Below are 27,289 nucleotides of genomic sequence, written 5' to 3'. Positions count from 1 at the left end.
AGAGAGCGGCGGGAACTTCATAAAGATCGAGAGAGCGGCGGAGACTTCGTAAAGAGCGAGGGGGAGGCGGAGACTTCGTAAAGAGCGATAGAGCGGCGGACACTTCATAAAGAGCGAGGGGGAGGCGGGGACTTCGTAAAGAGCGAGAGAGCAGCGGACAATTCATAAAGTGCGAGAGAGTGGCGGACACTTCATAAAGAGCAAAAGCGTGTTGGAAACTTCGTAAAGAGCGAGAGAGAGACGGAGACTTCGTAAAGAGCGAGAGAGCGACGGACACTTCATAAAGAGCGAGAGAGCGACGGTGACTTCATAAAGAGCCAGAGAGCGGACGACACTTCATAAAGAGAGAGAGAGCGCCGGAGACTTCGTAAAGAGCGAGAGAGTGGCGGACACTTCATAAAGAGAGAGAGAGCGACGGAGACTTCGTAAAGAGCGAAAGAGCGACGGGCACTTCATAAAGAGCGAGAGAGCGACGGAGACTTCGTAAAGAGCGAGAGAGCGGCGGGGACTTCATAAAGAGCGAGAGAGCGGCGGAGACTTCGTAAAGAGCGAGAGAGCGGCGGAGACTTCGTAAAGAGCGAGAGAGCGGCGGGGACTTCATAAAGAGCGAGAGAGCGGCGGGGACTTCATAAAGAGCGAAAGCGTGTTGGAAACTTGGTAAAGAGCGGGGGAGCGGCGGACACTTCGTAAAGAGCGAAAGAGTGACGGGCACTTCATAAAGAGCGAGAGAGCGACGGAGATTTCATGAAGAGCGAGAAAGCGGAGGAGACTTCGTAAAGAACGAGAGAGCGACGGAGACTTCATGAAGAGCGAGAGAGTGAAGGAGACTTCGTAAAGAACGAGAGAGCGGCGGGGACTTTATAAAGAGCGAGAGAGCAGCGGACACTTCATAAAGAGCGAAAGAGCGGCGGACACTAAATAAAGAGAGAGAGAGCGGCGGAGACTTCATTAAGAGCGAGGGAGCGGCGGACACTTCATAAAGAGCGAGAGGGCGACGGAGACTTCGTAAAGAGCGAGAGAGCGGCGGACACTTCATAAAGAGCAAAAGCGTGTTGGAAACTTCGTAAAGAGCGAGAGAGTGGCGGAGACTTCGTAAAGAGCGAGAGAGCGACGGAGACTTCATAAAGAGCGAGAGAGCGACGGTGACTTCATAAAGAGCCAGAGAGCGGACGACACTTCATCAAGAGAGAGAGAGCGCCGGAGACTTCGTAAAGAGCGAGAGAGTGGCGGACAGTTCATGAAGAGAGAGAGAGCGACGGAGACTTTGTAAAGAGCGAAAGAGCGACGGGCACTTCATAAAGAGCGAGAGAGCGACGGAGACTTCGTAAAGAGCGAGAGAGCGGCGGGGACTTCATAAAGAGCGAGAGAGCGGCGGAGACTTCGTAAATACCGAGAGAGCGGCGGACACTTCATAAAGATCGAGAGAGCGGCGGAGACTTCGTAAAGAGCGAGGGGGAGGCGGAGACTTCGTAAAGAGCGATAGAGCGGCGGACACTTCATAAAGAGCGAGGGGGAGGCGGGGACTTCGTAAAGAGCGAGAGAGCAGCGGACAATTCATAAAGTGCGAGAGAGTGGCGGACACTTCATAAAGAGCAAAAGCGTGTTGGAAACTTCGTAAAGAGCGAGAGAGCGGCGGAGACTTCGTAAAGAGCGAGAGAGCGACGGAGACTTCGTAAAGAGCGAGAGAGCGACGGACATTTCATAAAGAGCGAGAGAGTGGCGGCGACTTCGTAAAGAGCAGGGGAGCAGCAGACACTTCGTAAAGAGCGAAAGAGCGACGGGCACTTCATAAAGAGCGAGAGAGCAACGGAGACTTCATGAAGAGCGAGAGAGCGGCAGACACTTCATAAAGAGCGAGAGCGTGTTGGAGACTTCGTATAGAGTGAGAGAGCGGCGGAGGCTTCGTAAATACCGAGAGAGCGGCGGACACTTCATAAAGATCGAGAGGGCGGCGGAGACTTTGTAAATACCGAGAGAGCGACGGATACTTCATAAAGAGCGAGAGAGCGGCGGAGACTTCGTAAAGAGCAAGAGAGCGGCGGATACTTCATCGAGAGAGCGACGGACACTTCATAAAGAGCGAGAGAGCTGCGGAGACTTCGTAAATACCGAGAGAGCGGCGGATACTTCATAAAGAGCGAGAGAGCGGCGGAGACTTCGTAAAGAGCGAGAGAGCGGCGGATACTTCATAAAGATCGAGAGAGCGACGGGCACTTCATAAAGAGTGAGAGAGCGGCAGAGACTTCGTAAATACCGAGACAGCGACGGATACTTCATAAAGAGCGAGAGAGCGGCGGAGACTTCGTAAAGAGCAAGAGAGCGGTGGATACTTCATCGAGAGAGCGACGGACACTTCATAAAGAGCGAGAGAGCGGCGGAGACATAAACAGCAACAGAGACTTCATAAAAAGCAGGAGAGCAACGGAGACACAATAAAGAGCGAGAGAGTGGTGGAGATTTCATAAAGAGCGAGAGAGCGGCGGAGACTTCATAAAGAGCTAGAGAGTGGCGGAGATGTTGTAAAGAGCGAGAGAGCAGTGGAGGAGACTTCAGAAAGGGCAAGAACATGGCAGAGACTTCGTAAAGAGGGAGAGAAAAGTGGACATTTCATAAAGACAAAGAGAGTGTCGGAGACTTCACAAACAGCAAGAGAGCACAGGAGACTTTGTAAAGACAAGAGAGCATCAGAAACTTCATAAGGTGTGAAAGCGGCAGAGACTTCATAAAGAGCTAGAGAGCGGCGCAGACTTTCTTAAGACTGAGAGTGGCGGAAACTTCATAATGAGTGAAAGAGCAGCAGGGACTTTGTAAAGAGTGAGAGAAGACATCATAAAGAGGGATGGAAACTTCGTAAAGAGTGAGAGGGAAACACAGGCTTCATACAAAGTGAAAGAGAGGCGGAGACTTCGTAAAGAGCGAGGGAGCAGCGGAGGCTTCATAAAGATCGAGAGAGCGGCGGAGACTTCGTAAATACCGAGAGAGCGACGGATACTTCATAAAGAGCGAGAGAGCGGCGGAGACTTCGTAAAGAGCAAGAGAGCGGCGGATACTTCATCGAGAGAGCGACGGACACTTCATAAAGAGCGAGAGAGCGGCGGAGACTTTGTAAATACCGAGAGAGCGGCGGATACTTCATAAAGAGCGAGAGAGCGGCGGAGACTTCGTAAAGAGCGAGAGAGCGGCGGATACTTCATAAAGATCGAGAGAGCGACGGGCACTTCATAAAGAGCGAGAGAGCGGCGGAGACTTCGTAAATACCGAGACAGCGACGGATACTTCATAAAGAGCGAGAGAGCGGCGGAGACTTCGTAAAGAGCAAGAGAGCGGCGGATACTTCATCGAGAGAGCGACGGACACTTCATAAAGAGCGAGAGAGCGGCGGAGACTTTGTAAATACCGAGAGAGCGGCGGATACTTCATAAAGAGCGAGAGAGCGATGGACACTTCATAAAGAGCGAGAGAGTGGCGGAGACTTCGTAAAGAGCGAGAGAGCGGCGGATACTTCATAAAGATCGAAAGAGCGGCGGAGACTTCGTAAATACCGAGAGAGCGGCGGTCACTTCATAAAGATCGAGAGAGCGGCGGAGATTTTGTAAAGAGCGAGAGAGCGGCGGAAACTTCATAAAGAGCGAGGGGGAGGCGGAGACTTTGTAAAGAGTGAGAGAGCGATGGACACTTCATAAAGAGCGAGGGGGAGGCGGAGACCTTGTAAAGAGTGAGAGAGCGACGGGGACTTGATAAACAGCAACAGAGACTTCATAAAGAGCAGGAGAGCAACGGAGACACAATAAAGAGCGAGAGTGGTGGAGATTTCATAAAGAGCGAGAGAGCGGCGGAGACTTCATAAAGAGCTAGAGAGTGGCGGAGATGTTGTAAAGAGCGAGAGAGCAGTGGAGGAGACTTCAGAAAGGGCAAGAACATGGCAGAGACTTCGTAAAGAGGGAGAGAAAAGTGGACATTTCATAAAGACAAAGAGAGTGTCGGAGACTTCACAAACAGCAAGAGAGCACAGGAGACTTTGTAAAGACAAGAGAGCATCAGAAACTTCATAAGGTGTGAAAGCGGCAGAGACTTCATAAAGAGCTAGAGAGCGGCGCAGACTTTCTTAAGACTGAGAGTGGCGGAAACTTCATAATGAGTGAAAGAGCAGCTGGGATTTTGTAAAGAGTGAGAGAAGACATCATAAAGAGGGATGGAAACTTCGTAAAGAGTGAGAGGGAAACACAGGCTTCATACAAAGTGAAAGAGAGGCGGAGACTTCATAAAGAGCGAGGGAGCAGCGGAGGCTTCATAAAGAGCGAGGGAGTGGTGGGTACTTCATGAAGAGCGAGACGGCAGTCGGGATATCATAAAGGGTGAGAGAACAATGGATAATTCATAAAGAGCAGCAGAGACTTCATGAAGAGAGAAAGCAGCAGAGATTTCATAAAGAATGAGTGAGTGGCGGAGACTTCGCAAAGAGCGAGAGAGTGGCGGAGACTTCATAAAGAGCGAGAGAGCGGCGGAGACTTGATAAAGAGGGAGAGAGTGGGTGGAGACTTCCTAAGGAGCGAGAGAGCGGCGGAGACTTCATAAAGAGTGAGAGAGTGACAAAGACTTCGTAAAAAGCGAATGACGGAGACTTCGTACAGAGCGGGAGAGTGGCGGACACTTCATAAAGAACGGGAGAGTGGCGGACACTTCATAAAGAGCGAGCGAGCGGCGGAGACTTCATAATGAGTGAGAGAGCAGCGGACACTTCATAAAGAGCGAGAGAGCGGCGGACACTTCGAAAAGAGCGAGGGAGCGGCGGGGACTTCGTAAAGAGCGAGAGAGCGGCGGACACTTCATAAAGAGTGAGATAGTTTTGGAGACTTCATAAAGAGCGAGAGAGCGTCAGACACTTCATAAAGAGCGGGAGAGCGGCGGACACTTCATAAAGAGCGAGAGAGCGGCGGACACTTCATAAAGAGCGAGAGAGCGGCGGACACTTCATAAAGAGTGAGATAGTTTTGGAGACTTCATAAAGAGCGAGAGAGTGGCAGACACTTCAGAAAGAGCGAGAGAGTAGCGGGGACGTCATAAAGAGTGAGAGAGCGGCTGGGATGTCATAAAGAGTGAGAGAGCGGCGGAGACTTCGTGAAGAGTGAGAGAGCGGCGGAGAGTTCGTAAAGAACGAGACAGCGGCGGGGACTTCATAAAGTGTGAGAGAGCGGCGGACACTTCATAAAGAGCGAGAGATCAGCGGAGATCATAAAGAGCGAGAGAGCGGCGGACACTTCATAAAGAGCGAGAGTGGCGGACACTACATAAAGAGCGAGAGAGCGGCGGAGACTTCGTAAAGAGCGAGAGAGCGACGGAGACTTCGTAAAGAGCGAGAGAGCGATGGACACTTCATAAAGAGCGAGAGAGCAGCAGTGACTTCATAAAGAGCCAGAGAGTGACGGACACTTCATAAAGAGCGAGAGAGCGACGGAGACTTCGTAAAGAGCGGGGGAGCGGCGGGCACTTCATAACCAGCGAGAGAGCGACGGAGACTTCATAGAGAGTGGCGGAGACTTTGTAAAGAGCGAGAGTGCGGCGAACAATTCATAAAGAGTGAGAGAGCGGCGGAGACTTCGTAAATAGCGAGAGAGCGGCGGACACTTCATAAAGATCGAGAGAGCGGCGGAGCCTTCGTAAATAGCGAGAGAGCGTCGGGGACTTCATAAAGAGCGAGGGGGAGGCGGAGACTTTGTAAAGAGTGAGAGAGCGATGGACACTTCATAAAGAGCGAGGGGGAGGCGGAGATGTTGTAAAGAGTGAGAGAGCGACGGGGACTTCATAAACAGCAGCAGAGACTTTATAAAGAGCGAGTGACGGAAACTTTGCAAAGAGTAAGAGAGCAACAGAGACTTCATAAAGAGCAGGAGAGCAACAGAGACACAATAAAGAGCGAGAGAGTGATGGAGATTTCATAAAGAGCGAGAGAGCGGCGGAGACTTCATAAAGAACGAGAGAGTGGCGGAGATGTTGTAAAGAGCGAGAGAGCAGTGGAGGAGACTTCAGAAAGGGCAAGAACATGGCAGAGACTTCGTAAAGAGGGAGAGAAAAATGGACACTTCATAAAGACAAAGAGAGTGTCGGAGACTTCACAAACAGCAACAGAGCACAGGAGACTTTGTAAAGACAAGAGAGCATCAGAAACATCATAAGGAGCGAAAGCGGCAGAGACTTCATAAAGAGCTAGAGAGCGGCGCAGACTTTCTAAAGAGTGAGAGTGGTGGAAACTTCATAATGAGTGAGAGAGTAGCAGGGACTTTGTAAAGAGTGAGAGAAGACATCATAAAGAGGGACGGAAACTTCGTAAAGAGCGAGAGGGAAACACAAGCTTCATAAAAAGTGAAAGAGAGGCGGAGACTTCGTAAAGAGCGAGGGAGCAGCGGAGGCTTCATAAAGAGCGAGGGAGTGGTGGATACTTCATGAAGAGCGAGACAGCATTGGGAACTTCATAAAGGGTGAGAGAACAATGGAGAATTCATAAAGAGCAGCAGAGATTTCGTAAAGAGAGAAAGCAGCAGAGATTTCATAAAGAACGAGAGAGTGGCGGAGACTTCGTAAAGAGCGAGAGAGCGGCGGAGACTTTGTAAAGAGCCAGAGAGCGGCGGACACTTCGTAAAGAGCCAGAGAGCGGCGGAGACTTCATAAAGAACATGGGAGCGGCGGAGACTTCATAAAGAGTGAGAGAGTGACAGAGACTTCGTAAAGAGCATGGGAGTGGCGGAGACTTCATAAAGAGCGAGAGAGCAACGGAACTTCGTAAAGAGTGATAGCGTGTTGCAGACTTCATAAACAGCGGCAGAGACTTCATAAAGAGCGAGTGATGGAAATCTCGTAAAGAGCGAGAGTGACAGAGACTTCATAAAAAGCGGAGAGTGGCAGAGAGTTCATAGAGCGAGAGAGCCGTGATGATTTAATAAAGAACGAGAGAGTGGCGGAGACGTTGTACAGAGCAAGAGAGCAGTGGAGGAGACTTCAGAAAGACCGAGAACAAGGCAGAGACTTCGTAAAGAGGGAGAGAAAAATGGACACAACATAAAGAGCGAGAGAGTGTCGGAAACTTCACAAACAGCAAGAGAGCACAGGAGACTTTGTAAAGAGCGAGAGAGCATCAGAAACTTGATAAAGAGCGAGTACGGCAGAGACTTCATAAAGACTTTGTAAAGAGTGAGTGTGGCGGAAACTTTATAACGAGTGAGAGAGCAGCAGGGACTTAGTAAAGAGTGAGAGAAGACATCATAAAGAGAGACGGAAACTTCATAAAGAGCAAGAGTGAAACACAGGCTTCATAAAATGTGAGAGAGAGGTGGAGACTGTTATATTACTCTTTGGTAATATATCGTTACTCTTTGCTTCGTAATCCAGAATGGCCTGATGGTGTGATTCAGAAGAAACCACCAATTTTTTACTCAAAGCAAAACTGATTTATTGAATAACAATTGATTAATATTGAGTTTGTACACTCCACAGAACTATAATTAGTAATCAAGTAATCTATATTAAAGTAATAACTAACTACACGTGCTGCTTCCATCTAATATTAACTACGCTGTGATCTATCTCTCTTACATTCTACTGTCTAGAAACTCCTGGTTAGAAGAATCCGAGATCCCCTGAGTTCTTATATTTATAGTGGGAACTAGTGGTGTTCTCTAGTGGTTGTGTTACACTGAGATGTAATAATTAACCCTTTACTTGTCTACATATATACATATCATTACAGAGACTTTGAAAAGAGTGAGGGAGCGGTGGAGACTTAATAAAGAGTGAGGGAGCAGTGGAGACTTCGTGAGGAGCGATACAGCAGTGGGGCCATCATAAAGGGTGACAGAACGGGACAGCATGGTGTCGCAGTGGTTAGCACTGCTGCCTCACGGCGTCAAGGTCCCAGCTTTGATCCCGGCTCTGGGTCACTCCCGGTGTGGAGTTTGCACATTCTCCCCGTCTTTGCGTGGGTTTTGCCCCCACAACCCAAGGATGTGCAGGGCAGGTGGATTTGCCACGCTAAATTGCCCCGAAATTATTATTTTTTAAAAAATGGTGACAGACGATGGAGATTTCATAAAGTGTAACAGAGACTTTGTAAAGAGCGAGAGAGCGGCAGAGACTTTGTAAAGAGCGAGAGGGTGGCGGAGACTTTGTCGAGAGTGAAATAGACATCATAAAGAGCGAGAGCGTGGCAGAGACTTTGTGAAGAGTGAGGGAGTCGCAGAGACTCCATAAAGGGTGAGAGAACGGTGGAAATTCATAAACAGCGGCAGAGATTTCATAAAGAGCGTGAGAGCGAAGGAGGCATAATAAAGAGTGAGATTTCATAAAGAGCAGTGGAGACTTTGTCAAGAGCGGGAGAACGGCAGACACTTCAAAATGAGCGAGAGAGAGATGGAGACTTAATGAAGAGCGAGAGCATGGCAGGCACTTCATAAAGAGCGAGAGAAAAGCGGGCACTGCATAAAGAGCGAGAGAGTGTCCGAGACTTCATAAAGAGCAAGAGAGCGAGAAAGCACTCGGGAATAATGATGCTGCAATTGCAGGATGCCAGTGCAAGGTTGGCAATCTATATGGGAGAGCCACTGAAGCTTGTGGGGACCACCGTGACTCCGGTGATGTATGGCAGCAGTCAGTCTGCCTTCCTTTGGCAAGGACCAGATCCCAACTTGTTAGGTAAAGACTGGCTTAGAGTCCTCAAGTCTGGCTGGCATAGGGTCTTTTGCATGGGCACCAGGAGCCTCTGCAATGTGCTGGGTAAATATCCTGAAGTGTTCCAGGAGGCTCTCACCAGAGCCCATGTCTACATGGATCCTGCTACTCTGTCCTGGTACTTCAGGGCAAGGCCTGCCCCTTATGTGCTGCTCTCAAAGGCCCACACAGAGGTGCAATGCCTGTAGGATTTAGAGATTATTCGTCCTGTTCAGTTTAGAGAATGGGCGGTGCCCATGGTGCCAGTGATGAAGCGCGATAAAACCATCTGGCCTTTTGGGGATATTAAGCTTACAGTGCCTGGCGTCTGGACCAGTGCCCGATGCCCCGGGTCGAAGATGTATACACCGATTGGCTGGAGGATGCTACTTCATGAAGCTGGGCATGAGCCACGTGTCCTTGCAGGTGGAGCTGGACCAAGAGTCCAGAGGTTATGCCACTATCAATGCACATCGGAGATTGTTTGCCTATGGCCACCTTCCATTCGGGGTTACATCCAACCCGCATTTTTTTCAGCGAGTGATGGAAAACATCTTACAGGGCTTGCTAAGGCAGTGACCTATTTGGGTTACCGGATGGGCAGTGATGGTCTAGGCCCAGTAGAGGGTACAATTCATTCCACAGTGGGGGCCCAGACCCCGAAGAATGCTGCTGACCTCAAGACCTTTTTGGGCCTAGTCAATTATTACGGGAAGTTTATCGCCAACATGGCCGCTCTGCTCACTCTGCTCTTTGTGTTGTTGAGGAAGGACCAGGAGTGGTGGGCTGGGCACTTTTCAGGACGAGGCATTCGTTGCCGTTAAGCAGAGTCTCTCTTCAAGACACCTTCTTGCCCACTATGATCCGACGAGGCCTCTCATTTTCACGTGTGATGCTTCCCCTTATGGCATGAGGGCGGTGTTGGCCCATAGATGGGATGATGACATGGATCACCCTATTGCGTTTGCCTCGAGGACCCTGGCGGACTCTGAGAGTCGATACGCGCAGATAAAGAAGGAAGGTTTGGCTGTGGTATTTGTCCTTAAGTCGTTCCATCCGTGTGTGCATGAGTGACATTTTTAATTGCAATGTACCACAAATCGTTGCTCGGCTTCTTCAGGGAGGATTAGGTCACCCCGCTAATTGGATTGGCCAGGATCCAGCATTGGACGCTCTTCCTTGCCTCATGCAGATACTCTTTTCAGCACTGCCCGGGTACCAGGTTTGCACATGCTGATGCCTTCAGCCAGCTGCCATTGGCCGTGAGAGCCCCTTCCCCACCTGTGGTGGACGAGGTGATTGCGAAGTTCGCTTTTATGGACACCTTGCTGGTGACGGTTGCTCGGATACGTGTGTGGATACAGCGAGACCCGGGTTTGGTGAAGCTTCAGCTCATGCTGCTGAGCGGTGGTACAAAGGAGGCTCTTCCAGCGACTCTGCGGCCTTTCGCTCAGAAACTTTCCATGTCGTTTGGAGGACGGAGTCATATTGTGAGGGGCTCGACTGGTCATCCCCCCCCCCCCCCCGCAGCGTCAGGAGGTCCTGCTGCAGGACGTATATGGTGGCCATCCGGGGGGGGGCGTCGAAAATGGGAATGTTGGCCCAGAGTTATGATTGGTGGCCGGGAATCAATGGGGACATCGAACGAGTCGTGAAAAGCTGCCCGACGTGCCGGGGCCTTTAGAAATTCCACCGGCAGCTTCTCTGCACTCTTGGGAATGGCCGGATCATCCGTGGGTTTGCCTCCATGCGGACTTTGCCGGACAGTTCATGGGGTCCATGTTTCTCGTGCTCGTGGGCGCTCACTCAAAGTGGCTGGAGGTGTGCAGGCTACCCTCCACGACATCCAGGGCCATGATTGAGAAGCTCAGGGGGGCTTTTCAGCACCCATGGGATCCCGAGGTCCTGGTGACGGACAATGACACACCTTTCACCAGTGTGGAGTTTCCCGTCTTTATGCAGCGGAATGGCATTCGGCAAGTTCGGACGCAGCATATCATCATTCCTCCAATGGACGAGCAGAGACGGCAGTCCAGACTTTCAAACGGGGATTGAAGAAGCTGTCGACGGGGTCCTGGACACACACCTGGCACGTTTCCTGTTTAATCATCGAACGACACCACGTGATGACCATTATCGCACCTGCGGAGCTTTTGATTGGTCGATGGTTCAGGAATCGGCTGAGTCTGACTTTTCCATGTCTCAGTACCAAAGTCGAGCGGCAGTAGGAGTCGCAGTGGCGACATTGTGGTTTGAGGGTGCTGGGACGGGCGTTTGGCACCGCGGACGTCATATAAGCTCAAAACTTTGGTGATGGAGCTCTGTGGTTTTCTATAAAATCCAGGTTCAGGGGAAGACAGTCAGGAAACATTTGGACCACTTGACCAGGTGTGAGCCCGCCAGTCAGGAAGCCCGACTGATGGTGGTACTGCCTTCGCTACATCAGGAGCCGCCCCTCGGGTTGAAGGCCCAGTGCCACGTGCCAGTGAGGCTAGAAATAGGAAGATAGAGCAGCTAAACACGTGGCTAAACAGCTGGTGTAGGAGGGAGGGTTTCCATTATCTGGACCACTGGGAGCTTTTCCGGGGCAGGTGTGACCTGTATAAGAAAGACGGGTTGCATCTAAACCGGAGAGGCATAAATATCCTGGCCGCGAGGTTTGCTAGTGTCACACGGGAGGGTTTAAACTAGTATGGCAGGGGGGTGGGCACGGGAGCAATAGGTCAGAAGGTGAGAGCATTGAGGGAGAACTAGGGAATAGGGACAGTGTGGCTCTGAGGCAGAGCAGACAGGGAGAAGTTGCTGAACACAGCGGGTCTGGTGGCCTGAAGTGCATATGTTTTAATGCAAGAAGTATTACGGGTAAGGCAGATGAACTTAGAGCTTGGATTAGTACTTGGAACTATGATGTTGTTGCCATTACAGAGACCTGGTTGAGGGAAGGGCAGGATTGGCAGCTAAATGTTCCAGGATTTAGATGTTTCAGGCGGGATAGAGGGGGATGTAAAAAGGGAGGCGGAGTTGCGCTACTGGTTCGGGAGAATATCACAGCTGTACTGCGAGAGGACACCTCAGAGGGCAGTGAGGCTATATGGGTAGAGATCAGGAATAAGAAGGGTGCAGTCACAATGTTGGGGGTTTACTACAGGCCTCCCAACAGCCAGCGGGAGATAGAGGAGCAGATAGGTAGACAGATTTTGGAAAAGAGTAAAAACAACAGGGTTGTGGTGATGGGAGACTTCAACTTCCCCAATATTGATTGGGACTCACTTAGTGCCAGGGGCTTAGACGGGGCGGAGTTTGTAAGGAGCATTCAGGAGGGCTTCTTAAAACAATATGTAGACAGTCCAACTAGGGAAGGGGCAGTACTGGACCTGGTATTGGGGAATGAGCCCGGCCAGGTGGTAGATTTTTCAGTAGGGGAGCATTTCGGTAACAGTGACCACAATTCAGTAAGTTTTAAAGTACTGGTGGACAAGGATAAGAGTGGTCCTAGGATGAATGTGCTAAATTGGGGGAAGGCTAATTATAACAATATTAGGCGGGAACTGAAGAACATAGATTGGGGGCGGATGTTTGAGGGCAAATCAACATCTGACATGTGGGAGGCTTTCAAGTGGCAGTTGAAAGGAATTCAGGACCGGCATGTTCCTGTGAGGAAGAAGGATAAATACGGCAATTTTCAGGAACCTTGGATGACGAGAGATATTGTAGGCCTCGTCAAAAAGAAAAAGGAGGCATTTGTCAGGGCTAAAAGGCTGGGAACAGACGAAGCCTGCGTGGAATATAAGGAAAGTAGGAAGGAAGTTAAGCAAGGAGTCAGGAGGGCTGGAAGGAGTCACGAAAAGTCATTGGCAAATAGGGTTAAGGAAAATCCCAAGGCTTTTTACACGTACATAAAAAGCAAGAGGGTAGCCAGGGAAAGGGTTGGCCCACTGAAGGATAGGCAAGGGAATCTATGTGTGGAGCCAGAGGAAATGGGCGAGGTACTAAATGAATACTTTGCATCAGTATTCACCAAAGAGAAGAAATTGGTAGATGTTGAGTCTGGAGAAGGGTGTGTAGATAGCCTGGGTCACATTGAGATCCAAAAAGACGAGGTATTGGGTGTCTTAAAAAATATTAAGGTAGATAAGTCCCCAGGGCCTGATGGGATCTACCCCAGAATACTGAAGGAGGCTGGAGAGGAAATTGCTGAGGCCTTGACAGAAATCTTTGGATCCTCGCTGTCTTCAGGGGATGTCCCGGAGGACTGGAGAATAGCCAATGTTGTTCTTCTGTTTAAGAAGGGTAGCAAGGATAATTCCGGGAACTACAGGCCGGTGAGCCTTACTTCAGTGGTAGGGAAATTACTGGAGAGAGTTCTTCGAGACAGGATCTACTCCCATTTGGAAGCAAATGGACGTATTAGTGAGAGGCAGCACGGTTTTGTGAAGGGGAGGTCGTGTCTCACTAACTTGATAGAGTTTTTCGAGGAGGTCACTAAGATGATTGATGCAGGTAGGGCAGTGGATGTTGTCTATATGGACTTCAGTAAGGCCTTTGACAAGGTCCCTCATGGTTGACTAGTACAAAAGGTGAAGTCACACGGGATCAGGGGTGAGCTGGCAAGGTGGATACAGAACTGGCTAGGCCATAGAAGGCAGAGAGTAGCAATGGAAGGATGCTTTTCTCATTGGAGGGCTGTGACCAGTGGTGTTCCACAGGGATCAGTGCTGGGACCTTTGCTCTTTGTAGTATATATAAATGATTTGGAGGAAAATGTAACTGGTCTGATTAGTAAGTTTGCAGACGACACAAAGGTTGGTGGAATTGCGGATAGCGATGAGGACTGTCGGAGGATACAGCAGGATTTAGATTGTTTGGAGACTTGGGCGGAGAGATGGCAGATGGAGTTTAATCCAGACAAATGTGAGGTAATGCATTTTGGAAGGGCTAATGCAGGTAGGGAATATACAGTGAATGGTAGAACCCTCAAGAGTATTGAAAGTCAAAGAGATCTAGGAGTACAGGTCCACAGGTCATTGAAAGGGGCAACACAGGTGGAGAAGGTAGTCAAGAAGGCATACGGCATGCTTGCCTTCATTGGCCGGGGAATTGAGTATAAGAATTGGCAAGTCATGTTGCAGCTGTATAGAACCTTAGTTAGGCCACACTTGGAGTATAGTGTTCAATTCTGGTCGCCACACTACCAGAAGGATGTGGAGGCTTTAGAGAGGGTGCAGAAGAGATTTACCAGAATGTTGCCTAGTATGGAGGGCATTAGCTATGAGGAGCGGTTGAATAAACTTGGTTTGTTCTCACTGGAACGAAGGAGGTTGAGGGGAGACCTGATAGAGGTATACAAAATTATGAGGGGCATAGACAGAGTGGATAGTCAGAGGCTTTTCCCCAGGGTAGAGGGGTCAATTACTAGGGGGCATAGGTTTAAGGTGAGAGGGGCAAGGTTTAGAGTAGATGTACGAGGCAAGTTTTTTACACTGAGGGTAGTGGGTGCCTGGAACTCTCTACCGGAGAAGGTGGTGGAAGCAGGGACGATAGTGACATTTAAGGGGCATCTTGACAAATACATGAATAGGATGGGAATAGAGGGATACGGACCCAGGAAGTGTAGAAGATTGTAGTTTAGTCGGGCAGCATGGTCGGCACGGGCTTGGAGGGCCGAAGGGCCTGTTCCTGTGCTGTACATTTCTTTGTTCTTTGTTCTTTATTCTTTGCCCGGGACACTGTGCCGGTCCAGCGTGAGGATGATGATTTGGGTTCTGACATGGACACAGACATGTCGGTACCTGCGGATGACAGCATGTCCGGCACCAAGGTCTCAGCTGTTACTCTTCAACCGTCAACCAGAAGCGCCGTTCTGCTACTCGATACATTTGACCTGACCCAGGGGCTGTTTTGCACACTGGGCTAAATCGCTGGCTTTGCAAGCGGACCACGGCAGGCCAGCAGCACGGTTCAATTCCCGTACCGGCCTTCCCGAACAGGCGCCGGAATGTGGTGACTAGGGGCTTTTCACAGTAACGTCATTTGAAGCCTACTTGTGACAATAAGCGATTTTCATTTCATTTCATTCATCCGCGGGCAAAGCGGTGCAGACGGCCCCCTCCATTGGCGGCTTAAGGGGAACTTTCAGACTTTGGGGGAGTGGCGTGTCATAACCCCCACAAGGACCATTTGTTGATCTACTCGCGGGAATCGTGAAGTTCGAGCTCCCCAGGTAGAGGGTGGAGGTCAACCACCAGGGGCTTGTTATGAGCAAAAGTTAAAAGCCTGGGCCTGGTGCGATAAGTCCTCCCAGCTAGGATTGCACTGGGAGTGAGATGCTGCGTTACACAGACCATTGTAAATATTTGTGAATAAATCTATCTCACATTTATCGTCAGACTCCTCTGCGTCATTACAGAGGAAAGCCTTTTTCACCCAGAGGAAGGTGGGAGCATGGAACTCCCTGTATGAAAGGGTGGTAGAGGCGGGATCCCTCAACTTTTAAGAAGCATTTAGATGAGTACTTGAAATTCCAAAGCAGACAAGGCTAAGGGTTAAGTGCTGGAAAATGGGATTAGAATAGATAGGTGCTTGATAGCCAGTAGATAGGTGCTTGATGGCCAGTGCAGAGACGATGGGCCGAAGGGCCTTTGTTATGCAGTAAAACTCCATGACTCTAAAAAGTGCATGAGAGAAGACCAGAAGCATCTGCCTCTAAGAACATTGGAGGAAGAGAGGGTTAGGAGAAGGCTATGAAGCCCCTTCAGCCTGTATCGCCATTCAATTAGCTCATGGCTGATTTATATCTTAACTCAATCGACTTGCATTGGGTCATTGATGAAATTTTCCCCTAAAATAGGGAATTTCAATTGACCGAGCCTCAGCAGTTTTTTGGGGGACAAAATGTTCCAGGTTTCCACTATGCTTCTGAGTGAGGACGTGCACCTTGACATCGCCCTTGAACAGTATGGCTCTAATTTCAAAGTCGTTCTGGGCTCTCCTATCAGAGGAAATTTTTTTCCCTCTATATCTACTATCAACCCCTTTAATCATCTTAAACACACATTTTCCGTCTCAGATGAATGTAAAAGGTTTCATGGCGCTGCATTGAAGAAGTTCTCCTTGGTGTCCTGGCCAATATTTATCCCTCAATCAATGTCAAAATAGCAAATTATCTGGTCCTTATCACATTAAGACCATAAGACATAGGAGCAGAATTAGGCCACTCGGCCCATCGAGTCTGCTCCACCATTCAATCATGGCTGATATTTTCTCATCCCCATTCTCCTGCCTTCTCCCCATAACCCCTGATCCCCGTATTGATCAAAAACCTATCTATCACTGCCTTAAAGACACTCAGTGATTTAACATTGCTGTTTGTGGGATCTTGCTGTGTGAAAATTGGCTACCACATTTCCGACACTCCGAAAAATGCTTTTGGTCATCCTGAGGTAATGAAACGCGCTCTTTTATTTTTGATTCTTCCTTCCCCATAATGGAAGTACCTGGTTTCCATGTTACTTCAGCTCCCATCACCAATCAACAACAGTAAACTTTACTCAAGATAATGTCGTACAATGTCCGACTGAACCTCGCGCTGTTCACTTCGTTTGGGTCTGCTACATTTTTTAATAATCTTTCACCGACACCAATGGCGGAATAGTTACCTGCCACTAAATGTTTGTCAAGGTAACCAAATATTTGCCTTAAAGGTATCTTCTGATTCACGTGATTGAATGAATAAGGTTCCAGTACAAAGAACTGGCATAGATTCAACGGGCTGAATTACCCCTTTCTCTGCCTTATTGACTCTGTTGCTCTATAATTGGTGAGGACATTCCCTGTGTGTTGTGGAACCGGGCCATTTACACCATGAGCCATTATGCTTGACTCCTGGTTTGCTCCTTGACTGGGCTGCAGCTCACCATTAAGCAATGAAGCCCACATGTAGAGAAATTAAAAAGGCCAAGGGCGAAAACTAAAAATCCACAATTGCTTCCGAGTGATGGTTATGATATGGGCCAGGGTTTAGAAACTCCAAAGTGTATTCTGATGTTCACCTGACAGATAATCTTTTGTTGAATTTGGCTAGGATGAGCACAAGAGCCTTCACTTGGGGTGTGATTCAACAGTCTCCCTCGACACTTTAATCAAAATAAGCTTTACTCTAAGAACTTAGTTAACATTTATATAAACACACAGCAAGAATTTTTATCAGTCACAAAAATAAAGGCACCCCACAGCTGCAGTAATTTAAATATAACACTTAATGAATCCCCCCCTTAACTGTTCCAATTGAAAAACAAAATCCCATAAACCAAAAATCCCTTTCAAGGGCATGGCCCAGCACTCTGCATTCTCACTTGAATAAGACAGGCTTTTCCTGAGATTCTGACCCCCATCTCACCAGCAGATTTAAACCCTTCCGGAAAGCAAATAAAATCTTAAAAGCCACCACCAAGATGATTTTTACTGGAACATATATACAAATGAAACTAGAGAGAGACAGGCCATAACATTTATTTCTCCTGTCTGAGTCCACAGCAGTCAAATCTGAAAGCGAAAGCAAAACCAACTCACAGTGCCTACACCCCAGCTCCACCCACACAATGACATCACTGAAGCCATGTGATAAGACAAAAACCTTTCTTAAAGGGACACTCCCATGACAGTTGTGAAGATTAAAAAACATAACAAATACCATATTTAATGAAAATTGCTCACCTTGCACCTGTAGGTTGAGGAGAATTTCATCTGATCCCCAGTTGTTACTCGTTACGCAGCTGTAGTACCCAGAATCCTCTGCTTTTACAGTACGGATGACAAAGCTTCCATTGTTAAAGATGCTCCTGCGTCCGTCAATCAGGACTGGGGAGGGTGTCCCATTACTACACCAGAGAACAAGAAAAAAGGTATTGATTTGACCATGAACAATAACAAACACATGTAACGAAAAGTGTGCGACAAAGTTTGGGTCAGATCATCAAAGTTAACATGGAGGTAGTTTTAGCTGCACTAGTGTCTCATTGGTGCCTAAATCTTCAGTCACAATGCAGATTGGTTTAGTATCTACAGCCTGAGGTGTGTGCAGACTAATGGGGGTATTGACCCCTCCAAAACAAGGTTTCATTCAATTAATCTAAGTGATCCAGGAAGGTAATAAAAGAGACTAGTCCAAGGAGGTTCATTGCCCTGGATTTTACGAGACCTAAGGGCGAGAAGTGAAGGAATGGACAGCTGCTGTTGCAGTGGGAAAGGTGGCGGAACAACCCTCCTGCCCTGAAGCCAACTGAATCCCTTAATTCGCCACTCAAGGACCTCTTCCCCTTGCTGTTGGGATTTTACCATGGCTCATGGGCCCTTTGCCACATGCTGAAGCACCAGGTATATCCTGGCTGATTTCTGGACATGTGGGCAGGGAGGGCTGCCACCCCAGTGGCAAGCGCCACCCACTTGGATACACCCGCCCCACCCTCATCAATCATCCTACCCCACTCCACCCCACCCTTCCCTTGTTCCAACAAGGTTGACCCCGCTCACCTGGGTTGTTAGTACCCAGGGTGCCAGCCACACGCTTCATATGCTGCAGTTTCATACCCAAGTTGGTGCTTTTCGAAGCTAAAAATGTCAAAGCCGCGGCTGCCCATGGCAGGTGTAGTCTCTGCAGTTACCTGTTCTTCGTCCATTTGACTGTGGTTGGCGGGTCTCCAACTGCTTTACACGGCAGCACAATATCGCGCATCCACGGTGTGGTCACAGTGCCGCTGAATGTTAGGATCCGGGCCGGTGCTGGTAACAACCACAACAGCACGGGTTAGAACCTGAACCTGAGTTTGATTTCTTTCATCGAACCATGCATGATGGAGGAAGGATCAGCAACATCAACCGAGGTTGACTCGCCCTACGTTCCTGCCGTTTACAACAACGAAATTGAAATCAAATTCTTTAGGTGCTTGGCAGAGCTGGAGCTGAGAGTTTGCATCCCCTGGCTGGGGAATCTAGAACACAGGGCCTCAGAACGAGGAGCCGCCAATTTAGCATTAAGAGGAGGAAATGTCTTCACGCGAAGGAGTGTTAATCTTTGGCATTCTCTACCCCAGAGGGTAATGGATGCCCAGTCATTGGGCGCATTCAAGACACTGGGTGGCATATTTTCTGGCAGTGGAGGTGGCCCGTCATTGACCAGCAATGAGACATGACAACCCCGCCAATGTCTATGGGATTTTGCATGCTCTGCACCCACTGCCGCTGGGGAAGGTGCTGCAGGGGGCGGTGGGGGGGGGGGTCACCATTGGTGGGACTGTCGCTGGGAAGGACTGGGAAATTCCACCCAGAGATTGATAGATATTTGGAGGCTAAGGGAATTAAGGGATATGGAGAAAGTGAGGGAAAATGTAGCTGAGGTCAAATGGTAGAGCAGGCTTGAGGGGCTGAATGGCCTACCCCTCCTTCTTTTTCTTACATTCTTATTAAATGGGCTCCAAAGTGCACCCTTCTTGCGACCTGTAATGGTGCATAAAATCGATCAAAAGTAACCAACTCTTTGCTAAAGGAGGCTGGAAGGAAGGGTGTCCATCATGCACAAGGGGGGCCTTCAAATCCTCAAATAATGGAAGTGCCACATATTTAAAAAGTGCGGCAATTCACGAAGTAAACTTTATCACTTCTCAAATTCTCCTGGATATATTCATTAAAATAGTGGGCCGAGACATGTTCCTCTGCCACAGACAGAATCTAAACACAGGGTGGGCTCTGGAGGATCACATTTATTATCAGGACAATAATGAAATTAAGGATCAGACTCAACAGCACAGGGTGTTACAATGGGGAGTTTTACTAGACAAACAAAGGGTTAAATAAAGCCAGTGCCATGCGAGAACTTTACCTTTGGCTAGTGGCTCCACTGTGATGATCTCACTGGAGTTGCCCTTCCCGGCTGCAGTGATTGCAACAACCCAGATGCTGTACTGGTGGCTCTGGCTGAGGTTGGGAATGCGGTAATAGAATGTGTCTGGTGAGGCTTCAAATTCACTGATTATCTGGGAATGGAAACAAAAACACTTACGGGTGTGGAAGTGAATCCTGAGATCTATTAAGACTTTGACGTTTCACTGTAACTTGCCAATCAATCCAAAAGATAAGTAATAAGATCTTTTGTTAATTCCGGGCGGCCCTGGCATCCTGGTTGTTTGTGAAGCAATACCCTTTTTGTTGTTGAATGATTCCTGCTTGGAGTATCCAACACTTAGTCATGCTTTTGCTAGGCTGCTGGGGAGGGTTTACGCCAACTTGGCAGTGGCCTGGGATCCTGAGAGGAGGTTCAGCAGCGATAGATGCACAGCCAAAATTAGAAGAAACATCAAGTGAGTCAGGAAGGCATAGGATGTCTAGACGAGTTGAGTCACAAGGGGGCGTTTGGCAAGGTTGGATGGTATTTATTTTAATGCAAGGAGTCTGATGAATGATGTGTTATGTACTCTGGGATAACACAGGCGGCAACTGGATGCAGCTTTAACCAAAAGATACTCCAGACCTTGAAGTTATTTCAATCTGATTTATTGAACCAGTAGCACAGTTAGCACAGTTCTTTATGAGTTCGACTCTCTGCTAACCTAAGTGTGGTTACTCTGTCTGACTGAACCAGACTAGCTCTTAGCCACGTGCTGGAGGTGCGATACTGTACATACACCCTGACACACTCTGTAGATGTTCATCAGTGGAAAGAGGCGGAGTGTGAGTGCCTCATGCTTTTTATAGTGAGATACCACCCCTGAGTGTCCTGCCTGGTCATTGGTCATGTCCTGTTTCCTGTGTTCATTAGCTGCCTGTCTGTATATCATTATCTGCATGTCTGCATATCATGACAATGAACAAAGCAGATGAATTGAGGGCATAAATTTAAGCTAGTGGGTATACTGTCATTGCTGTCACTGAGACATGTTTGAGAGAAGGGCAGGATTGGCAGCTCGATATTCCTGGATACAGGATCTTCAGGTGATTTAGGGAAGGAGACGAAAGAAGGTGTCGCAGTTTTGATCAGGGAATCAATTACAGCAGTAAGGAGGATGACATCTTAGAAGGCTTTTCAACTGAATACGTATGGATAGAACTTAAAAACCAAAAAGGAGCAATCACATTGCTGGGAATATTCTATCGGACCCTGACAGTTCGAGACAAATAGAAGAGCAGATATATCGGCAAATTTCAGAGAAGTGTAAAGGCAATAGGGTAGTGATAGTGGGGATTTCAACTTCCCCAATATTAACTGGGGTAGCCATAGTGTGAAAGGTATGGAGGGAGCGGAATTCTTAAAATGCATCCAGGAGAACTGTTTAATCCAGTACGCAGAAGGACCTGCAAGAGAATGGGCGGTCCTGGATTTAATTTTCAGCAACAAAGCTGGGCAGGTGGTTCAAGTGTCAGTGGGGGAGCATATTGCAGACAGCGATCACAACTCCATTAGATTCAAGACTGTTATGGAAAAAGACAAGAATGGGCCTGAGATCAAAGATCTATACCGGGGGAAGGCTGACGTTAATAAGATCAGATATGATTTGGCCAGAGTGGACTGGGCTTGGTCACTTTTAGGTAAATCTGTGACAGAACAGTGGGGCGCATTCAAGAAGGAAATAGGGAGAGAACAGAGTTAACAGGTTCCAATGAGGAAAAAGGGTGGGACCAACAAATCCAGTGGCTATCGAGAGATGTACAGCATTGCATCAGGAGAAAAGGGAGGCTTATGGCAGATATTGAGGCAGAAGCTCTGGAGGGAACTTAAAAAGGAAATTAGGAGAGCAAAAAGGATACTGGCAGATAAAATAAAGAAAATACTAAGTTGTTTTACAAGTTTATTAAGGGGAAAAGGATAACTAGGGAAAGAGTAGGGCACATTAAAGACCACAGTGGTAATTGGTGTGCGGAGCCGGAGGATGTTGGTAGGCTTCTAACTGAATACTTTGTTCACTAGCGAGAGGGACAGTGTCGGTATAGAAATCAGGGAGAAGGACTGTAATAAAATTAAAGAGGTTAACATAGAGAGAGAGGCGGTTCTGAGTGGTCTGGTAGGCTTAAAAGTAGACAAATCTCCATGGTCAGATGAAATGTATCCCAGGCTGTTGAGTGAGGCAAGGGGGGGGGGGGGGAAATAGTATGAATGCTGGCAATAATTTTCAATTCCTCGCTGGCCACAGCAGAGGTGCAGGAGGACTGGAGGACAGTCAATGTGGACCAACAAGGGAGGAAGGGATAAACGAGGAAACTACAAGGCTATGTGCTGGAAAATGGGATTAGAACAGTTAGGTGGCTGATTTTGACCAATGTAGGCGTGATGGGCTGAAGGGCCTATTCTGTGCTGATGAGTCTATGAACTCGGGTTCAATGACAATAACATGGAATAAGTAGTTGAGAGATCCAGGATAATGTTCTGGGGACCCGGGTTTGAATGCCACCATGGCTGATGGTGGAATTTGAATGCAATAAAAATAATCTAGAATTTAAAGTAGAGGGTGAGTATGAAACCATTGTCGACTCTTGTGAAACCTCATCTGGTTTCCTTTCGGGAAGGAAATCTGCCGTCCTTACCCGGTCTGGCCTACGAGTGACTCCAGATCCACAGCAATGTAGTTGACTCTTAAATGCTCTCTGAAGTGGCCTTGCAAGCCACTTAATTCAAGGTCAGTTAAGGGATGGGCAATATATGCAGGCCCAGACAGCGACGCCCACATCCCATGAATGAATAAGAAACAAAAAACAGAGGATAAATGCCTGGTTTAACAAGCTGGGGCTCCTTTTTCGAGAAAAGGGTGGCACGGGAGCACAATGGGCGGCATGATGGCACAGTGGTTAACAGGGATCCGGGTTCAATTCCAGCCTTGGGTGACTGTCTGGAGTTTGCACATTCTCCCCGTGTCTGCGTGGGATTCCTCCGGGTGCTCCAGTTTCCTCCCATAGTCCAAAGATGTGCAGGTTTGGTGGATTAGCCACGCTAAATTGTCCCTTAGTGTCCAAAAGGGTAGGTGCCGTTGCTGAGTTACGCGGATAGGATGAGGGCCTAGGTAGGGTGCTCCTTCGGAGGGTTGGTGCAGACAAGTTGGGCAAATGGCCTCCTTCTGCACTGTAGGGATTGTATGATTCTTCTATGATTCTATGAAAAAAGGAGGCCGAAGGGTAATTTAATAGAAGTCTTTAACAGTGGGAAAGAATGTGAGAGTATCCCCTGATTTTCATTATTCCTCCTTTGGCAGCTGTGCTTTCTTCTGGAATTCCCTCTTACCCTCCCCATCCCTCACCCCGCCTCTTAATTCCCTCCTTTCAGCCACAATTTAAGACACATCTCTTTGACCAAGCGTTTGGTCATCCACACTAATATCTACTCATGTGACACGTAGCCAAATTTTGTTTGGTGATGCTCCTGTCAAGATGTGTTAGGCCTCATATAAATACAGCAGTTGTTGTTGATGAGGGATAGGCATAGAAACCATGTTTCCACTTGGTGGCGAGGTCAAAACTAGGGGCCATAAATGTAAGATAATGACTTATGAATCTCATAAGGAAGTTAGGGGACCATTCCTTACCCAGAGACTAATGTCAATGAGGAACCTGGAGGGACTAAGGCGAGCAGCATAGATATATTTAAGGGCTAGCTGGATAAACATGCGAGGGAGGAAGAGTAGAAGCTTCTGCTGATAGGGCGGAACGATTTAGCCCTGTCAGCAGAACCTTCTACTCTATGAGAGGGTGCTGGCCTGGAGGCAAACACCAGCTTAGAACAGGCGTGTTCCTGCACGGTGTATATAATATTAATCGCTTATTGTCACAAGTAGACTTCAATTAAGTTACTGTGAAACGCCCCTTGTCGCCATATTCCGGCGCCTGTTCGGGGAGGCTGGTACGGTGTTTGATTCAATGTAACAATGTGGAAGGGAGCAAATCCTCTGGCAACCAAGGAGGGTTGAGAAAGTTCCTAACCGTCTAAAGCTGGTGCATGCACCAAGTTGCACAAAAAACGGGGAGGTGATTCCTTTTGACGGTTCTTCTTTGTCTCTCTCCAAGTTGCTGCCAGAGCATTTCCAACATTTTTTCTTTTTATTATAGGTGGGCCGACCTGGGGGATTGCAGCCAGAACAATTGTTGGTGGGGATGTCAAAAATATCGTCAGGCACCCAGCCCCATGGGGAACAAAAGAAAATGAGCCCATGTGCAAAGACGGGGTATTGGCGTGCGGATGTGTTTACTAGGAGGACCCAGCTGCTTCAGGAAAGGAGGGCAAATATACTCAGCTCGGTTATATCATCATTTGGTACTTTTGAAAGGAGCCGAGCTTTGTGGTGCAAAATAGTGCTGAGCTCGTGGCTCTGTCATCACAATGGCTTGGAAATGATAACTGGGAGAGAGAGCGCTTCTGTGCAATCACCTTCCCAAACAAGCCAAGGGGTTTTGATAGATACAGAAGATACCAAACGAATTACATTAACATATTGCTAGGGGGACATTGGGGAGAGGTGAAATCAACGTTGATGCCGGAAGAATTTCTTCCCACAGAATTCAACACACAGAGCAGACTTTTCACACAGGACTACATGATCATTCAAGTGCCAATGTGACGGGAGAGGGCTGTGGACAGATGAGTTAAGATGAATCATCTTCCTTGTCTAGTGAACTTGTGAATTAAATTCAAAAGATGTCAAGGGTATTAGTTACTTGGAGTACAGCAAATACACAGCTAGTGTCAGTATAGAGTAACTCCCACTGTCCTCCGCTGATGACAAGACACCACTGAACAACTGGCCTCTGATGTGAACAAAACATCTCTGAAGGAGGGCAAAGTGTTAATAAATCAATAAATAATTAATCAACATGCTCACTAATTTATACCAAGATGATAGCAGCCACAGAACTGTGGGCTCTCGCTATATTGTATTTGGGTCTTTGTGCTCATTAAGAGTTCAGCAATGTTCTGTATTACAAAAGGTAGGCTCAGGAAACATCATGTAGCTGGGTTTGTGACATGAGGAATATATGAAATGAAAATCGCTTATTGTCACAAGTAGGCTTCAAATGAAGTTACTGCGAAAAGCCCCTAGTCGCCACATTCCGGCGCCTGTTCGGGGAGGCTGGTACGGGAATTGAACCGTGCTGCTGGCCTGCCTTGGTCTGCTTTAAAAGTCAGCTATTTAGCCCTGTGCTAAACCAGCCCCTGGTATAATGACCAATTTACAGTACACCAACCACTTTATAGATATAGTGGCTTCAACTGAGTAAAATACTCCAAGACGCTTCTTGTAAGTGATGTGGCAAAATATGAGGTTATTCACATTGGTCGTAAGAATGAAAATGCAGAATTTTTCTAAAAGGTGTGAAATTTGTCAGTGCAGGTGATGAGAGGAACTTGGGTGAACGCATACAAGGAACACAGAAAGGCACCATTAGGAAAGCAAATGATATGTTCGGCTTCATTGTAAGGCGACTGGAATACATAATAAAGAAATGTTTGCAATTGTGCTGGGATTTGGTAAGACTGCCCCTGGAATACTGTTTTCAGTTTAGGTCTCTGTGTATAATGAAGGATATACTTACATAGGAAACACAACAGCAAAAGTTCATTAAGTTGGTACCTGGAATAAGACGCTGAGTAAATTGGGTCTGTGCTCTCTGGAATTTAGTAAAATGAAAGGTGATCTCATTGAAACATACAAGGGAGCTTGACATGTATTAGGAAAACAAAGGTAGTTTTAAGGGAATTAGATTTTTATTGGTAAACATTAGAAATCATGTATAGTTTTAAGTGGATTTAATTTAATGTTTCTATGCCTGGAGGGGTTAAACCTATAGTTAGATTCATGCTGGACAAAGGTATTTGTTTGTGGGGGTTGGTTAAGTGCCAACTGTTTTTCTATTGTGCTTAGAGAGGGCTATGGCATGAAGAATAAATAAAAGGCATAAGCATGTGAGCGTTGCTTGGCAACTGGGGCCTTGTAAGGGAGAGAGCTTTTAAGTTTTAGTCAGCCAATTTGATTGCAGTTGGAGATATGAGGTGAGAGAGAAGGTAGCTATCTCAGCTCTGTTACAAGCAGTTTGTTCAGCAGGCTAGAGAGGGAACATCTCTCAGCTTCGCTAGAAGAGGCACGGCTGCACAGTGGTTAGCACAGCTCCAGAGACACAGGTTCAATTCTAGCATCAGGTGACTGTCTGTGTGGAGTTTGCATTTTATCCCCGTGTCTGCGTGGGTTCTCTCCGGATGCTCCGGTTTCCTTACACAGTCGAGAGATGTGCAGGTTAGATGGATTGACCATGCTAAACTGGCCTTAGTGTCCAAAAAGGTTAGGTGGGGTTACAGGTTATGGAGATAGAGTGGAGGTGTGGGCTTAAGTAGGGTGCTCTTTCCAAGGGTCGGTGCAGACTCGATGCACTGTAAATTCTATGATTCTATGAAAAGCCACACCATGGAATAATGGTTCCTCCACATGTTATATAAAAAAGTATAAGTTACGATCTTTTGAGTCAGCGTTCAATGCTGGGATCTTCCTATCCAGCTACAGTATTAACGCATGATAGACACGGAGAGGTTGTGTCCTCCGGCTGGGGAATCTAGAACACGGGGGACAGCCTCAGGTTAAGGGGCGAGGAGGGGGGGGCGGGTAGGTTTGGGGCGATCGTTTAAGACGAAGATGAGTAGAGATTTCTTCATTCAAAGGGTTAGAATAAAAACAAAAATTGTCGGAAATACTCAGCAAGTCAGACGGAATATAGGGCGGGAAACATAGCTGACATTTCGAGTTGAGATGACCTTTCATCAGAAATTAAACGCAATGTGGAATTTGGTGCCCATCCCTGTGATGAGGAGCCATTTTGGTGACAGGGGCATGTAATCGGGAGCAGAACTCACCACCTTCCCGCCTCGTGCTCGTTTAGGTTTGTGGTGGGAAGACCCATGGGCAACTTTTCCACTCCACTGCCAATTTAAAAAAAATTAATTTACCTGATGTGGGCGTCGCTGGTTAGGCCCAGCATTTATTGCCCATCCCCAATTGCCCTTCAGAAGGTGGTGGTGAGTTGCCTTCTCAAACCGCTGTAGTCCTTCATGTGTAGGTACAGCCACTGTGCTGGTAGGGAGGGAGTTCTAGGATTTTGACCCAGCGACAGTGAAGGAACGGCGATATATTTCCAAGTCAGGGTGGTGAGTGACTTGGAGGGGAACATCCAGGTGGTGGGATTCCCAGGTATCTGCTGTTCTTGTCCTTCTAGATGGTAGTGGTCGTGGATTTGGAAGGTGCTGTTGAAAGAACTTTGGTGAGTTACTGCAGTGCATCTTGTAGATGGTATACATGGCTGACCCTGTTCGTACGTGGTGAAGGGTTTGAATGTTTGTGGAAAGGGGTGCCAATCATACGGGCCGCTTTGTCCCGGATGGTGCCGAGCTTCTTGAGTGTTGTTGGAGCTGCACTCATCCAGACAAGTGGACTGGACAAGCTTTGGAGGGTCAGGAGGTGAGTTACTCACTGTAGGATTCCTAGCCTTTGACATACACTGGTGTCCACAGTATTTTTTTTAAGAATACCCAATTCATTTGTTCTAATTAAGGGGCAATTTAGCGTGGTCGATCCAC

General features: G+C 47.9%; 1 protein-coding gene and 1 long non-coding RNA gene across 3 annotated transcripts in view; one reads left to right on the top strand and one right to left on the bottom strand.

The window, feature by feature from the left end:
- Window positions 1-27,289, bottom strand: part of LOC140427700 (cell adhesion molecule DSCAM) — an 854,163-nt gene that overhangs the window by 150,740 nt on the left and 676,134 nt on the right. For both annotated transcript variants that reach the window (XM_072513215.1, XM_072513216.1), the window contains 3 exons: window positions 19,571-19,724; window positions 18,357-18,474; window positions 17,410-17,573 (listed from right to left, as the gene is read on the bottom strand). In XM_072513215.1, coding sequence (XP_072369316.1) covers window positions 17,410-17,573; window positions 18,357-18,474; window positions 19,571-19,724 — 436 coding nt within the window. The remainder of the gene's footprint in view (window positions 1-17,409; window positions 17,574-18,356; window positions 18,475-19,570; window positions 19,725-27,289) is intronic.
- LOC140427701 (uncharacterized) overlaps window positions 1-27,289 on the top strand; it is a 168,570-nt gene that overhangs the window by 88,221 nt on the left and 53,060 nt on the right. The window lies entirely within an intron of this gene.

Source organism: Scyliorhinus torazame, chromosome 8, assembly GCF_047496885.1.
Source record: "Scyliorhinus torazame isolate Kashiwa2021f chromosome 8, sScyTor2.1, whole genome shotgun sequence".
NCBI lineage: Eukaryota > Metazoa > Chordata > Chondrichthyes > Carcharhiniformes > Scyliorhinidae > Scyliorhinus > Scyliorhinus torazame.
Note: the sequence above shows the minus strand (reverse complement) of the source record. Positions and strands in the feature narration are given on the sequence as shown.